This window comes from Gallus gallus, chromosome 1 (assembly GCF_016699485.2).
Source record: "Gallus gallus isolate bGalGal1 chromosome 1, bGalGal1.mat.broiler.GRCg7b, whole genome shotgun sequence".
Classification (NCBI taxonomy): Eukaryota; Metazoa; Chordata; class Aves; order Galliformes; family Phasianidae; genus Gallus; species Gallus gallus.
Genome location: NC_052532.1, coordinates 192303207 through 192320268, shown reverse-complemented (window position 1 = coordinate 192320268; position 17062 = coordinate 192303207). Strand labels below are relative to the sequence as shown.

Below are 17062 nucleotides of genomic sequence, written 5' to 3'. Positions count from 1 at the left end.
CTCTGTAAAAGAAAGTCAATGTTATGTTATTTGCAGCTAGATAGAGGATCTGCTCTGTTTGTTCAACCTGCTCAATGAAGCTCTTTATAAGGTCCCAACACTGGAGGACTAGGAGATGTTGATGGCTCCTTATGTGGGTAAGGACTTTAATTGTTAACCTTTTTCAAGAAACCCTCAGCTCTCTCTCAGATATTCTACAAAACAAACAGTACAGACAGCTGAATGAAATGCTCCAATAAAAACACACTGCTTAAATTGTCTGAGGAAGGGCAGGAGAAAAAGGAATGTAAGGTTTATATGACCGTGGCTAATGAAGTTGGTGTTCGAAGTACAGGAGCAAAGCACTCATTAATCAAGATTTACAATAACACCTTCAGAAGCAGATTTGATCATCTTTGTCTCATTCAGCTCTGCAGAAGACCTAAAATAAACGGCATACTTCCCATTGAATTCAAGGCACCATGAAAGAAAAGCTGAACAGGACAGAAGAAATACATTATTGCCAGGTTAACGATAAGATGAGCTCTCGTTCTGATGATCACAGGGAAAGCTTTTTAACTACATGTAGCCCTTCTGATAGCTTTGTGGTGACCCAAAGGAATTAGGGGGAAAAAAAAAAAAGATACAATAAAATAGAAAAGATTTTATGATTGGGGCTTTAAAACCGATCTTGTATATACGAGGTTTTAACAAATTTAACAAGCAAATGTCGCGCTCAGAGAACACATTTTTCCTGACGAATGGAAATGGTTGACAACCTCAGTAGGACTCAGCTGTTCGCATCCAACAGCTCCAGGCTGCTGCCCAGCGCTGATCTGGCGTGGCAGAGCATCACCCCAGCAGTGCAAAGCCAATGGGATCAGCTCGTCCTGTGCAGCTTGAGGCAGGAAAACAGATTTTGTGCTGAGGAGGCTGAGGGTGCCCCAGCGGTCCTGTTTGCACATGGATTACCAAACTTGTGCAGAAGCAAGGCAGCAAGCAGCTTGGGGCAGAAAGCTCCAACTTTTTGAAGGATAAATGGGTCCAAGTGCCACGTGAGAATCATTACAGCCATGAGTTGATATTTTCTTTGGAAAAATAAAAATGAAATAATCAAATCATTCCATCGAATAGGATACACTGCTTCTAGTGATGTTATTAAATTGAGCGGAGCTACTGACTTAGCTCAGGGCTATCACGCCAGGCATGTCTATTAAGGAGCAATATAAAACAATGGGTGTGTGGGCTGCTTGTTTCAAGAGACCACATCTTGAATATCGAATAAATATTAATCAAATGTCTACATGCTAGATCCAAGAGAATACATCAGCACCTACAGAGCAGTTTAGACTCCAAAAGCCAAACCTACACAACAGTAACTTTGTAATCCTGGAGGTACTTAACTCATTAGGAAAGTTTTGCTTTTCTGCTTTGGAATTTTGAAGTCTTGAGCTCTGTTTGCTGCACACCTGAAAAGCTCCCAGGACTACTGACATTACGAGAGCTTCAAGATCCCACAGGCTCCAGGTACAGGTCATCCAGGTGGGTCCCCAGGGGGATGGACATAGGAACTATGAGCCTCCATCTGCTTGTCGAAGGCCAGGACTCTCAAATTAAGTGTGGCAGTTGGGTCAGCCCTTATCTCTGCTTCTTCTCTTCATATTTTCCATTTCCAATCTGTTTTGTTGGCAATATACGTGGCATACTATTTTATCCTTCATATAATGCCAGTATTTTTTTGAATATTCTTTCAGTTTTGAACATTTCTTTCCCCACTGCGAGGAGAAATCAATAGTTTAATGTATACTAACAGAGAAAAGATGAATTCATAATTTATCAAGTATGACCTTTTCTTGTAGAAGTTCCTAGAAAATCCAGCATAAGAGCGCTTGGTAATAATTAATCAATATTTTTTAATGTTTGTTAAAAACTGAATCTCAGCTTCTCTAATGACTGTACGCAGAACTTCCTTACGCTGCCACCTGTGAAAGGGGAATACAGTGACATTATGATAGCGCTCTGTTATGAGAAGAAACATAAAAAATGGTAGAAACTTTTCTTTTGTAGAATCCTGGGGGTACCAACGCCACAAAATGGAAATAGGTATCTGCTTATTATGCATTAATTCATTATATGGAAACAACGTCATGTGCAACTCAAAATTACTGTGAGCTGAAATAATGTCATGGTCTATAATTTAAAATGAAAAGAGAAAGGCAAACATTGAAAAGACACACACACGTATATATACCCTGTATACTAAAAAAAAAAAAAAAAAAAAAAATGTTTTAAAAGTATGCTTTCCTGCATGTGAGAGTAGTAATTTCTAAAATAATAACTGTTAGGTCTTTGAAAATTCCTCATTATTCTATATTTCAAAAAGCTGTGATCTGCCACTTATAAGTAGTTCATTTAAGCAGAAAGAAACAAAAATAGAAGGATGCCCTTGGAAGACAGTGAAGCTGAGATGATTTGAAGAGGTGCTGTGTTAGTTTGGTTTAAAATGCAGAAAACTATGACCTCATTCTCACAGCCAGGTACAGGAATGTAGGCACCTTCCCTTGCCTTGAACACTCTCTCCCTTTCCAGCTGGGTCAGTAAGGTGCATTATCCACCTGGGGGCACATGGAGGTGGAGGGAATGTGCAAATTTCATTCTGTAATTACAGATATGTAATACAATTCTGTAATACAGAAACTTTAACCACAAAAACTTACTATCTTTTCCACTTAAACTATTGATCTAAGGGCAAGAAGAGGCTGCTCTTGCAGCTGATATCAGATCCTGCTCACTTCATAACGCAGCAGGCTAATTCTAGATGCCCACTTAATTGAGATGGGTTAATACATCTGGCAGCAAGTAGATATGCACAAAACATGCCAAAAATAAGGGGTACAAGCCACGTTTTCTTTAAAAATCACCTGATTTTTTTTTTTTTTTTTTTTGCAAACATACTTTACAAAACAACTCCCTTTTTGCACGGGGTTTCCTGAGATAACTTAATCCTGTGCCGACACTCAGCATGAAGAAGTCTGTGCTCAGGACTTCAGCATGTTCTTGCAATTTTCTGACACTGCCCCTCAAGAGAGAACAAAGATATCAGGTGTCCTACTTGAAAGTCAACAACTTGACACCACCGAGTCTTGTGCTGCTCCTTATGGTGATGGACAACTAAGAATGGCTTAAAAACAAAAAGCAAACAGCAAGAGTAAGTGGTTTCAAAATCGATACACAAACGATCAAGTAGCAGAAGAGCACTTGTTATCTGTTCATCAAAATGATGTGAAAAGACATTCTGTGCATTCAGAATTTAATTTAGCTCCTTGCTTTATCATCATAAACACTCATTTCAATATGGGCAATGATTATTTTTTTCTTCCCAAACATGAATAATATATAATTGCTGGTATTTTGGAGGAGATAAGGTCTTTACCTTTATCCATATGGGTAATTTATCATTGTCTTTCTTTTTCCTCTGCAGTGGTGAGAGAGCTTGTCAGCTCAGCTTGTTCTTAAAAAGCTGGAGTGTAATTCAATAATAAATTCACTCAAAGGCTAGCTGTCATGAGGCATTCACTTATTTGTATCCATTAGGTGATCTGCACTGTTGCTCTCTCTAAAGGGTAGCTAAGCTGCATCTCTGAAGCTTGGGAAAGACACTGTATACGTATTCAATCATTTTTACTCCGCTGCCTTTCCTGCATACGCCATACAGGAATGCAAATGGGATATGGTGTTAACACCTCCTTCCTAACTAGTGTGATTTGTGAAATCTCTGATCTAAAAGATGTCATTCGTGTCTGAACGATATCAGCTACGTGGCAGACAGGAGGTCCTCTCAGGTCACCTCTGCTTCTGGGGCTGCTCACAACAAGTGGCATGGATCGAACTCCAGTCATACCCCATGAAGGCACTTGGACAGAAGTGGGACATCTCAAGCCCAGTAATCAAAGAATCAAAGAACCACAGAATCACAGAATGACTTAGGTTGAAAGGGCCCTTAATGACCAGTGAGCTCCAACCCCTGCCATAGGCTGGTTGCCCCCCACCAGCTCAGGCTGCCCAGGGCCCCACCCAGTCTGGCTTTGGGCACTCCAGGGATGGGGCACCACAGCCCTCTGGGCAGCGTATTGTCTTGATCTGCACCAAGAAGGAGAAGACGTCATGAATCATAGTGGCATAGTGGAATAGTGTCCCAAAAATGCAACGTCATTTTTAGTAACTCAACAGACCAATAAACCCAGACTGCACACTGCAGTGCTGCGTCATGGGAAAATATACCTTTTATTGGAGTCTTCTACTGTTATTTGCAACTGTTCTTGTGATAAGCCAGATTTTTAACTTGAAAGATGCAATACAATTATAGTCTAAGGTGGTAAGTCTGGAGAGCATATTTAGTAACATACACCCTATGTTGATATTTTAAGAATGGCAACCTTAATAATCATCACTATCTCAGTATAATTCTTTGTGTTAAACAGAACAAGGAGCTCCATTTATTAGTTCCACTGTAGTTAATGAAAAGCAATCATTAAAACCCTTTCTATTGATTTGAATCTCTGCATTCCCTCACTCTAGAAATCTATATGCCAGATAAACATTTCTGCTAGCAGGTGCTCCTGAATCCTGAGCATTTAGCAGGATGTTTACAGATGGAAAGTAATTCCTTCCTCCATAGAGGTCTACTATTAGTTCTATGAAACATACATACCTCTTTTAGGAATTTATGCGGCCCAAATTGACAGTGTTTCTGGTTCTCTAATGGCACTCCCAGAAGCAAATTCAAGGTAGAATGAGAAATTCTCATTTCCCCCCCTAGCCTCTGTGTGCTGCTGAATGCAAGTAGCCTTTAAAGAGAAGCTGCAAATTGGTATTATGCATGCATGTTGACTTCTACCGTTCTTTAGCTGTACAGAAAAAATTGTTAAACCCAATGTATATGCTGCTGAAATACTCTATTTATCAAATAAGGCAGTTACACGTGGCCCTGGTACCACAGTCCACTGTGGATAGACTTTCAAACGTGAGTCTACCTGACTCTACAACCCTAAATATAACAGAAAATGAAACTGAATACAAACAACTTTGTATTCCATGGCCTGATTTTAGAGCAACAAATTACAACAAATGACAACGGAGAATTCACTATTCTAGCATTTAGTCCAGAGCCTAGGCTGTTCAGCACCCAGAATGTGTAATCTTGAGGATGCTGGCAAAGGAAAACTGTTCGCTACAAAATGACTGTTTGGCCTTAATCTGAATCATTGGCATTAGCCTTCATGAAGGACTTGGCAGCGAGACAAATCAGAGAGACTGTCACATTAGGCCAGCTCTCCCACACTGGCATCCCTTCAAGTGGTTCGTAACTGAGGTCAGGCTGTTGACCACTGGAGGTGTCAATATGTGAGAGGTGATACCCATGGGGGGTGGTACCCACTGGATGCTGGCAATGTCCCTTCTTCAAAGAGCACTTGGTTACACCCAAAGGGCCTGAGAGGCCTGCTGAGATGCAAGTACTGAAATAACTACCTGCAGGAACTCGAGGATTGTATAGCTTCAGTGCCAAGCTATTTACTGCTGTGCGTGGGAAAGCTGACAGTAAGCAGTTAATGATTGGGTGGAATTCAGCGGAGTTCAAATGTAAGTGTTGAGAACCACCTCTTGGCTCAGGGTCACCACTTCTGAAAGGCAACATTCTGAGCAGACACTGAATGATCTAAGAAACTGATGCCCCAGGGTATGTATTGTGGCGTCCTGCTTCAGGCACGTGGTTTTAAAGGGACTCTCTCTCCTGGCAGACAGGCATGTCCTTAAACAAATGCCTGAAATGCAGCCAGAGACATGGGCTACACACGATTTGCCAGTTCCTATCTCTTGATGAGGAATGTAGTGAAAAAGAATGTCTCAGTATTAAAATCAATGTATATCCCACTTCATTGTTCACAACAGAAGTCACTCTAACAGCCCTCCCTGGACTGTAAGGCTTTTGGAGGCCATACAACGGATTTTAAAGTTTGTGTTAGTTTCCCTCTCTGTTGGCTCAGTCAAACCTGTGTTTAACATGGTAAAGGTCTGCCACTGCTGTTTACTAAATACTTCTGGAAGTGCTGAATAAATGGTTTTCATTCCTTGAGATTAGAGAAGGAAGGACGTGTGTAACTCCTGGGAGAGAAGCAGCTTTCCTACTGGATTGCATAAATTTCCATAGAATCATAGAACATCCTGAATCAGAATATTCTGAGTTGGAAGGGCCCTCAAATTTTTCACAGATCTACTTCCCTGAGACCTTTCCTGTGTTCTGCATCTTGCTAATGTCCCATCTTAAAGCAATTTGCCATTTCACCTCTTACCATGGCCAAGTGGCTCACACTTTTACTGAAGAAAAATTAAAATTCACTCACCCTCCTTCGAAGGGATTGTCTCCTGGGATGATGTGAGTACTGTCTTTGCCAATCAGGAACTTGATCCGATCGTAGAACGAATGCAAGCTCTGCTGAGAGATGGGTGCTTGTGTCTCCTGGATGATATCTAGAGGGTCCGGGGAGCCCAGGCACAGTGCGTTGATGTGGCACAGTGGCTGCAAGCAGCAGTCTGGGTCCATGCAATCCACCAGGCCATCTGCAGAAGGATAAGGAAGATTTTAGAGCAAATGGAACATGGAACGTTGCAGACTTCAGGGTGCAAGAGCTCTTTATAATGAACACATAGAGAAACGTGAACTTTACACTTGCATAGAGCGATACATTTCCCCTTCAAGCTCCAAAAAGAGCATCAAATGGATCGACAGTTGAACAAGATGATCTTAGTGGTTTTTTCCAACCTTAATGGTTCCATGTTTCTATAAAAGCTAATTAACATGTATGTATACAAGAAAACACATACATATGCATGAGATCGGGATTTAAAGAAACTATATTTGGCATTGATTCTGAGATACACCATTTCCTCTCTTGGTCACTGAGATGATTACACAATCCTCCAAGTTTTCTGCTGTTTTTTGCTTTCTGTTCATGGATCAATGACTTTCATACACTGTTCCCATTCTCTGTACAAAGAGCAGGTCAACTAAATCACACCCAAGGTAACAGTCCTTCCAACCGGACTCAACAGTGGAGAAAGCCATGCTATCTACCATGGCTACAAAGAGATCTACATATCCAACCCACTAGAGATTCTGGCTAGATAGATAAGAAGGCAAAGATTTTGCTGGGAATGTTCAGTCTCTTTTGGCATTTGTCATAGTTATTTCATGCAGACACAGAGAACCAGACGACCCAAAACTCTCAGGATATGAATCTTGTATTTTCACCAACAATAAATTAAAAATAACAACAATAATAGCAATGGACATACATAAAAGAAGCTTGCCAAATGTAGCCTAGCAAAATGAATTTGCACATCTGCCAGCTCATCAAACACACAGACAGTACTACATCCCCTCCCATCACCACAGGAGCATTCCCCAGTTCATTATAAGATGCCACCTCAGAAGAGGTTTGGTGAGGCATCACATTTAGAAATAAAAGTTGTTAGCATGTAGTTGAGGTGGATCTTGAAACCAGTTAAGGGAAGTGGATTTTTTCCTTTTCTTTCTGGAGATTTTCCAAATCATCAGTTCAAGTAAGACAGATTGATAGTGAATGAAAATTGTTACCACGTGATGGCTGTTCAAAGACCTATGTGAAATGAGTGGTTGGTCTCAGTGTAGTTGCTGGATGCTCTATATATCAGAGAAACCACCTTTACAGCTAGCATCCTACTGACAACTTCAGCAAGAAATAAATGTGTTTGGAGAGCAAAACTGTCCTGAGAGGGTCAGTTTCTCCTGAAGTGGGATGAGATTTGGAGTTGTCATGCATTAGATGGGCCCTGGGCAACCTGATCTAGTGCCTGATTTAGGGGGTGTCAACCCTGCCCACAGCAAGGGGGGTTGGAACTAGATGATCTTTGAGGTCCCTCCACCCAAGCCATTCTATGATTCTGTGGTTGTCAGGATAATGTATTTTCTATGTAAAGGAAATAGTAAAGGAAGACAAACCCGTATGTCATTATTACAGACTATGAGCTTCATTTTCATCCCGGTTACATCGGTGTGAATTAGAAGCCCTATGTTACTGGCACTACTTTGAATTTACTGCAATATAAATAGGATGAGAATCTGATCAGTTATTATTTCTGCAGTACTTATGATGATTACATGTCACACACTGGGATTCTGTTGAGTTATACTTGTCCCATTCTTGGAAGATTTGAGTGCCATAAAACATCACTTGCAACACCATCTCATGCGGCCACCCTCAAGAAGAAAAGCAAAAAGAAAGCCTGTTGAGTGCTCCCAGAGCTTCCAGTCTATGTGTGGGTCGAAGTGGGAGAAAAATCTGCTCCATGCACACAAGCACACGCACAGTGAGCCATTTCCACAAGTGCTCTGCACCTGCAATTAACGATAATGGGAGACTAGCAAAAGTGCTTTCCAAAACCCCATCCATTACCCTTACCTCTATCCGTTCTGATATCACTACATCTTTATAACTCCTCACAAAATTGCCACAAAAATTTATCAGCTCGGGCACAAAATCTACCCATCTGCCTTCTCTCTTGATGACTGGCGATAATGAAAAAGAACTAATTACATTTTATTTGCCCATTAAAAAAAAAACGACTCGCTGCAGATGATTAGGCCAGGAGGATTCTGGAAGGTCACATCTCAGATGGAATCTGAGATACTGTTCAAGAACACAGACCTGCATAGATGTGATTTGCTTATCCATAGCTACATCCTAGAAAAAAAAAGACATGTAAAAGAAAAAAAAAACAAGCCAACTGTTACTGCACTGATTATCGTTTCAAGGAAGATATAATATTGTCATTACCTCCTTCACATTAATAATGTTTTCTACTATAAAGACAATGTAGTGAGAGGATGGCAAACCAGCTGCCCCATACCTCTTCATTACTGCCATCATTTCAGACATCAGAAATGTGTTTGGGGACCTGAAGCTGCAAGATAGAAAGCAACCGTTGCCTTTGCAGGAAAGAGCAGATAAATGTTTGAAAAACAGATGCACAGGACAGTGTTTTGTACGATGACAGTGATGAGGCCTCATGTGCAGATGAGCTTTGCAATTAATGTGTTTCAGGCCTGTATGCAGTAAGCTGGAGGTAATTACACCAGAGAGGTTTGCCATGCACACCTTAGATCCATTCAAGTCCTCAAGAGCTGAAGTGGAGTTTAGCTACTCATATAACAGCATTTTCAGGCCAATACATAAAGTTAGCTTGGAAAATTGAAAGGCCACTTTTGGCTGAGGCACAGAGAACAGTGAGAGTTAAAGCCAATCAGGGGTGATTTAGACTGGCTAGGAGGAAGAAGTTTTTTACAGTAGGGGTAGTGAGTTGCAGGAACAGCTTGCCTGGAGAGGTGGTGGATGCCCTGTCCTTGGAGACAATCAAGGTCAGACTGGACAGGGCTTTGAGCACCTGATGGAGCTTTAGGTGTCCCTGTTCATTGCAGGGGAGTTGGACCAGATGGCCTTTAAAAATTCCTTCCAACTCAAACGATTCTATGGTTTTATGATAAGTAGCAATGCGCTTTTGAAAGTGGGAGCTCCCTTATACTACATATAGCTATGATATAGAATCATAGAATCATTAAGTTTAGAAAAGACCTGTGCAGTTATCTAGTCCAACCATCAATCCATCCCACCATGCCCACTAACCATATCCCTCAGTGCAATATCAACCCTTTTCAGAGATGGTGACTCCACCACCTCCACACCTCCCCAGGCAGCCTGCTCCAATGCATCACCACTCTTTCTGAGATGAAATGTTTCTTAATATCCAACCTGAACCTCCCCTGGCACAACTTAAGACCATTACCTCTTGCCCTGTTGCTGATATCCGGGATGTGTACAGAGCAATAAGGTCTCCCCTCAGCCTCCTCCTCTCCAAACTGAACCATCCCATTTCCCTCAGCCATATGACCATGGCACCTCAGACCAGACAACAAATGCATTGTTGAATTGTACCAGTGTAAGACTGAAAGAGCTTTGTAGAGCATTTGCAATAGCATGTATGCTTTAGGGTCACAAAGGCTACTCTGACCGGCTTGTCAGACTGCTATATACAAGCATTTTTCCCCCAGAACTGGATTAAAGCCTGTCTTTTAGAAAGACATCTCATATTTCAAAGACATCTGATTACAGTGAGTCCACCGCTTCCTCTGGTAAGCCATTCAGATGTTTAATTACTGCTAGGAAACTGCATCTTATTTCAAGGTTGAATTTTGTCTAACTCCCATATCTCACAACCGAATGTTTTTTTTTGCCTTTGCAAGGTAACCAATATCCTTCTGCACTGCATGATCAGATGCCTTTTCCATGTGCAAGTCTTGCTACACAGAGCAACAAGCTATTCAAACCCCACTTCTGAACAGCTGAACAAGACTAAATTTCTTGTTTATTTTCCAGCTGCCAGATTTAGATTTTTTAGTGATTTCACACCAGGCTATCAACATTTGACATGAAACAACCGAGGCAGCAATACTGGGTAGAGAAGAGAGAGCAATTCCCTACTTTTGAGTTGTCTTTTGTTGTATTCTTTTTTTAAATGCTAAGGCTCACAGTAGCATTTTAACAACAGCGTTACGCTGAGAACTCATGTTGAGACAATTATCTCCCAAGATCTCTAAATCCTTCTGTGAGCCATTGCCTTTCAAGAGTCCCCCAACCCATAAAGATCACATGCTTGCTTTGTTCCCAGGGGTATTACCTTGCATTCTGCTGCCTTAAGGCACATTTTGTTGGATTGTGACTGTGTAGTGATGTTGAGTCAGATCACTCTGCATCAAAATGATCTGGGTATGTATTTATCACCATATCAAGCATGGTGATATATGGTAACATAAAGATTTAAACTACACTCAACAATGCTGAATGGCGTTGGATGCAACAAGCAATTCCAAGGAGCCCCTCTAGAAACAGATTCAAGCACAGACACCATTCATTAAACAAATGAATTCAGAGATCTGTTACTGTGCCAGATTTTAAGCCATCTTGTGTTCTTTTGTATTTGCATCTGAAACAAATCTTTACATCTTTGAGATGTTTTCAGCATGTTTCTTACTGGTGTTGTAGACAGCTGTTCCATCTCACGTCCTCAAACACCTCCTTTTCTTATCTTCCCCATATCAGCTTTTTGCCCCGTATTCTTAAAAGTCAGAGTGCATAGACAGAGAGGGATGCATTCTGACTGCCTACTACTGGTGTGTAGCTCACATCAATTTCTTTCTGCCTGCAGAGGATGGGGCCAGGTTTGGTATTCAGGAGCACACAGTTTTTTGCAGTCATTGCTATCCTGACTTTTTTTTAAACACTCTGACTGGAGCAACTGGGGCAGTTAAGTTAGATCATGACAATGGATCCAATGCCAACCACCAGACCAGGCTGCCCAAAGCCACATCCAGCCTGGCCTTGAATGCCTCCAGGGATGGGGCATCCACAACCTCCTTGGGCAACCTGTTCCTCCCTCTCCCTGCTGGCCACTCCTCTTTTAATGCAGGCAAGCATCACATCTCTCAGGTAGCTGGCTGCATGGGACATGAAGGAAGGGGTAGGCAGAGGAATAACTAAAGCGGTTTTGTGACTGTCTTTCTTGCATGTAAGCCCTCACGTCCAGAATCTCTGGCTTTCCCTAAAGCCTCCTTTGCTAGGAGTGGATTAAGAACCAAGGACACAAAACCAGCCATTAACTGATAGGAAAAAGCGTGTCCATTGAGCTCCACTTCTTATTAGGAGACGCAGATATTCTGGCTTACCTCTGAACTACGTGAACTACTCTTTCTTCAGAAGAAAAACTAATTGTCGTGGTCACAGCCACTATAAGCCTGCAAAATAAGTACTCTCTGGAAGCAAAGGGCCACCACCCCTGCGTTCCATGGACTGTTGCTGAACTTGCTGGCTGCAAAGTGCTCACAAATCCCACAGGAGTCCGGGTTCCAAGTCCCTCAACCACCACCATGCAGTGCCAACAAAGCCTCCAGGAGCAGAGCTTCACACAGAAGCAAAGGACTGGTTTTGAGAGACTGCTTTTGCAGTAAACAAGATCAGCTGAGAGCTAATAAAATTTCAAATTAGCTGTGACTTTTCATGGCCCCACAATTGTGTTGGCTGATTTAATGGGCAGCGTCTTAGCTCGCTGAGATTGAATAATGGAGCATTTCTACAGAGTTATGGATGCTGCAACAAAAATCTGTCATGCTAACATCAACAACAGAATGCAAATAACTTTCATCTGGGAGTGTTATTATGTGTTTAAGCCGGCTCTGACAGGTGCTGCATGTCAAGTGTCAGGATAGAACAGGCAGGCCACACGTAGGGACAGACTTGCTGGTACATAGAGCATACACGACAAATTCAAGTATTGCTCCTGCTGAAGGGAATGAGAGTCTCTGCCACTGATTGCAGTGGGAAGAGCTCAGTGAGAAGCTGTACTAGGTGAAGCAGGACTAGAAAGAAAAGAACAGTAAAAGTACATTGCCTTTCAGCAATATTTTCACTGCCACTAAAAGCATAAGATGCACTGATTGCACGTAATTGTGGCTCTCACCTCATCCAGTTCTTGCCTTTCACTCTTCTTCCAGTATCACTCACCAGACAACAGTATCACCTTTCATGGGGACACTGTGTCACCCTGTGATGCTTTTGGATGCATTAATAGGAGAGTTTGTATGGGGAGGTTTTAAAATGAAAGCATTCAGATGTAGAGGTAACATAATGTGTTATCCTCACCCTTAAGCAAATCAAATTTTACCCTTCCAGCATCAGTGTCAACTCTCCCCAAACACAGACTAAAGGAATGTCTTGGTATTTCTGCAGAAAACACAAGTTATTGTTCGTGTGAATGCATGGGCTCAGGACAGCTTACAAAAGTAATGATGTTCTGCCCTGAGCTGAGGACTGACACTTAATTTACTTCTCCTGGATCTGGGGAATTAATAACTTTTCCTCTTGGGCTTTTCAGAGAACAATTTTACCCACTCAACAAAAGAGGTGTAGCTTTTGGGCTCACTGTGAGGAAGGAAAAGGAAACACAAAACAAATGTGAGGAACAATAGCAATGTCTCTGTGATCACGTTAGATATTTCTGTTCTCTTAGCTCTTTCTATTCTACCTCCTCTGTTTTGATTTTGCTTGAATAAGGTTCTCACTGGCTGAATCCTAAATAAATTAGATTGCTGTCTCCCTGGGAAAGGAATTGCCCTAACACCTTTCCCTAATATTTGCAGGTTCAAAATTGTATAGTCATATGTAATAGCAATCATGTATTTGTACTGCAGCACTCCTTGGGCTTCAGTGCAAAAACAAAGCCCTGCAGTGCCAGGCACTACAGAAAACAGAAGTATAATGCAGAAAGTCCATCCTAATCCAGCTCTGTGTTCCTGTTTAAAGAACATCTGAAAAAAACAGAAGGGAATGGAACGGAAGGAGGAAATGACAGAAAACACACGATAATCACTACTAGCTGACCATAAACCAGGCCTATAATAATGTGGTTAGAGTCTACAAGTTTACAGATCTCCCAGATAACCACTGTTGTGTTACTGCAGCTGGCTTCATTGGATTTCCCCTCTCTAGACAGATTTTTAGTGAGGGGAGTTACCCACAGAATCATAGCACATCCTGAGTCGGAAGGGACACACAAGGATCACTGAGTCCAACCCCTGGCCTCACACAGCACTGCCCAAACACAAACCCGATGTCTAAGAGCGGTGTCCCAATGCTCCCTGATCTCCAGCAGCTCAGGGCTGTGCCCATTGCCCTGGGCAGCCTCTTCCATGCCCACCGCCCTCTGGGGCACAGCCTTTTCCTCACACCCCTGACACAGCTCCAAAAGCAACACAGAAACCAAGCAATTTATGTCTGGAGTGGAATTCCATAAGATGCTGTAGGCATGTGAGAGCCCTTCCAAGCAGAGGAGATTGGTTTCAGACGCTGCAGAAAGCAAAGGTTGCTTAATGTGATCAATAGCCAAGCAATGCTGTACCTGAAGCCGAGTCCTTCTTAGGAAAAAAGTGGAGGAGCAATGGGTTCACACCCTCAGCAGATGAGATACTCTTAGGTGAGATCTCTTTGCACCAAGGTTTCTCGCATTTCTGGGAAGTGCTGTAAGTGTTAAGCCAAAGCTGAAAAGTTCATCCTAACATATTCTGCTGACTGATTCCACAGCAGTTCAAGAAATCACCTTAGCACACCTTGGAAAGTAGCCTCAGATCACTCAGGTACAGGCATGGTTTTCCAGTCCTCAGCAAAAGGAAAGCAGCCATGCATTCTATGCACCCATGACAGTATATGTCCTGACACACTTAAGAGCAAACCCTGAGGTTTCTAAGGGGAATGTCTGCCCCAAAGGGGAGGCAAGAGTTTGCCTCAAGTGCTGAAGCAGGTCTGGCAGAGCTTCTTTTGAACTTCTTTCAGAATAGGTGCCCATGCTCTTTTAAGTTTACTGTAGAAGGGCTTTGCAAAATGCACGTTGAAGTCTGTCTTTTCTGAAAATGGTTCACGTCAGCTTTTGTTACATCTTGTATACCAGCAGTGCTCCCTTCACATCTGTGATTTGCCTCACCTCAGCAGAAAATGAAACATTTATTTTGGAAAAGTGGACATTTTCAGTGTTTCTGAATCTATTAACCAAAGGAATTTCATTACGAGGAGTAGGAACTCTCCCAAGCTGCCAAGGCAAGGCACAGCCACTGCTAGACACTCACTTCACAGCACATCATCCTTGCTAACAGCACTATGTGCTTCTGGATGCTGCAGTGCCCAGCTTCACACCACTCTCCTGACAGCCCCGGTGCTAACAGCCAGCAGCAGGTGATACACAAGTGTTACCATCCAATAGAGGATCAGCGAGCTGCTGAAACCTGCAAATGTGAACGTGTCACGTTGTTCCCGTATTTGAGGAAAGGTTGATTAACAGTCATCATAAAATAGAGGAAGAGAAGCTAGGTGATACCAACTAGCCAATCTCTTTCTCATCTTTTTAGAAGTGCTCTGCGGTTCCTCCGAGATGACCCCGTTGTTTGACTGGATCTATCAGTGATGGTAAATGCTAATTTATTGTGGCTGTTTTCCCAGGTGCGTTCAGATCTCAACACTTCCCTCCGTAAATGTAGCTCGCACATTAATGCATCATTTTTTATGGTTTCGAGGAAGCAGACAGCTCCCATAGCATGCCCAGGAGACAATCTTCTTGTGCTATAAAAGCCTCACCAGCGTGAAGTAAAGGTTCATAACAGTGTGCAAAAGGAAAAAGAAATCTGAAAGCATCCCATCACCTTGTCTGCAGCTCATGCATTTACATATATAAAGATTTGTGTTCTGGGGTTCTCTTGAATCCTATTCAATTCCCTCTATAGCCATGCCACTGCCTTCAGGTGTAACCCTACACGCTGGCAGGGAGCAGTGCAGGCTCCTGCCAGCTCTCTAACATGTTATTTGGCATGCGGAGGACAGATGGTGGGCACATGGGTATTAAGAAGGCCAAAAAATGTGAAATGTTCCCATCCCAAAGGATTATGCAAGTCTCCACCTTACTACAAGCACTATGTGATCCTCGTGTGGGGCAAGCAAGGCATGAAGCATTACTCTGCAGAGTTACATGAATGGACTGTGATGCTGTAAAACAAATAGATTTGAGACATATCAGAGAACTCATTCCTGGTAATTCAAGTGTGGCTATGGCAGAATTACACAGTTGGTGAAATGAAAGTGGCAGTAATAGGTACTACTCAAGGCAGTAAAGAAAGGCAAAAATACCACATGCAGTGGCTGGGTTGCTCTGACTTGGGTTTGAACACAATTGTTAGGAGGATGGAGGTAAGGAAAGCATAAGAGCTGTTCCACCATTGAGCTCTTAGCATCTGGTGGAGCACACAACGGAACCTGCTAAGGCCAAATAGGGCCACGTGTACACTGGAACTCTGTGTTTGTGCTCGGCTGAATGCACTGCATGTAGTCATCAAGAATAAGATAAGAACTGAGGGTTAGAAGCTTCACTACTGCAGTTTTTGCAGAAAAAGAGAACAGGAGGTTTCTGGAAGCCAGAAAGGATGGATGCGGTCAGATCCACTTTGGGAGAACCATTAGGTTCTAAGCCCTCAAACAAAGCTACCTTTGTGAATCTCTCACTCTCGTGGTTTCAGGACAGTGGAGTGTATCCAGACAATGAAATTGTGAACTGGGCAAATCTCTGAGTATGGACGGAGTCACACTGATGATTTCCCTGGAACAAAGATGGTTAAGATGGCTTTAGTGCTCGTGGATACATCTATGAGTGAATAATATCCTCTCGTCTTTCCCTCTGTTGCTCAATATACTCTGTTCCTGACGATGGAGTCTACAAGTACAATGGAGCCCGTATTTATCCTATAGAATATTGGCCTCTTCTCAACACCGAATCAAATGCCGTTAACTCCACTTCCAAGACTTGCCACAGGAGTTAATAACCACAGTCTTTTAAGCCTCCAAACTTTCTACTCTTCAAGTACATGACAGGGTACTCTGTGTGGGGTTACCTTCAGGACTACTGCTCTCAGGACTATCTATTGAGAGCCTGCAGCCAGGAATAGCGGCTGTTTTCTGCCCAAGAGAGGCAAGAAGCACCCTTCAGGGCCCATCTTAAGGAAACATCTCTTATTTGTTGCAATACAGGCAGTACCTTCTGAGGTCAAATGTTGAAAAACCAAGTCTTTTACACAGACTGTTAAAGCTCTGTCACCGCACTGCTTTCCTTGACTGGTACTGGATGATTGCCTGCTCTCCGTTACTTGCCACCACTCCTTTCAAGCTGATGGACTTCATGTTTAGAAGTGTAAATAAAGTAGGCCTGGGTGTGAAACCTAAGTGTCAGTTTTGACAAATGACACTTGAGTGTGGAGAGGGAAGTGCTCTCCCAGACACCTTATTTTAACCTGCCCAGAGATTACATTTCACTGAGTTTCTCTCTGAGCGACTTCTGCTTCGCTTGTTATTGTTTATCTGAACAGCCTCCAGATTTAAGAGGCCAGCACGCCCTGTAATTTGGT

General features: G+C 42.5%; 1 protein-coding gene across 21 annotated transcripts in view; it reads right to left on the bottom strand.

Annotated features, from left to right (window-relative positions):
* The window catches only part of TENM4 (teneurin transmembrane protein 4), a 645160-nt gene that overhangs the window by 86089 nt on the left and 542009 nt on the right, over positions 1-17062 (bottom strand). For all 21 annotated transcript variants that reach the window (XM_046902783.1, XM_040646792.2, XM_040646975.2 and 18 more), the window contains one exon: positions 6381-6597. In XM_046902783.1, the coding sequence (XP_046758739.1) occupies positions 6381-6597 (217 nt within the window). The remainder of the gene's footprint in view (positions 1-6380; positions 6598-17062) is intronic.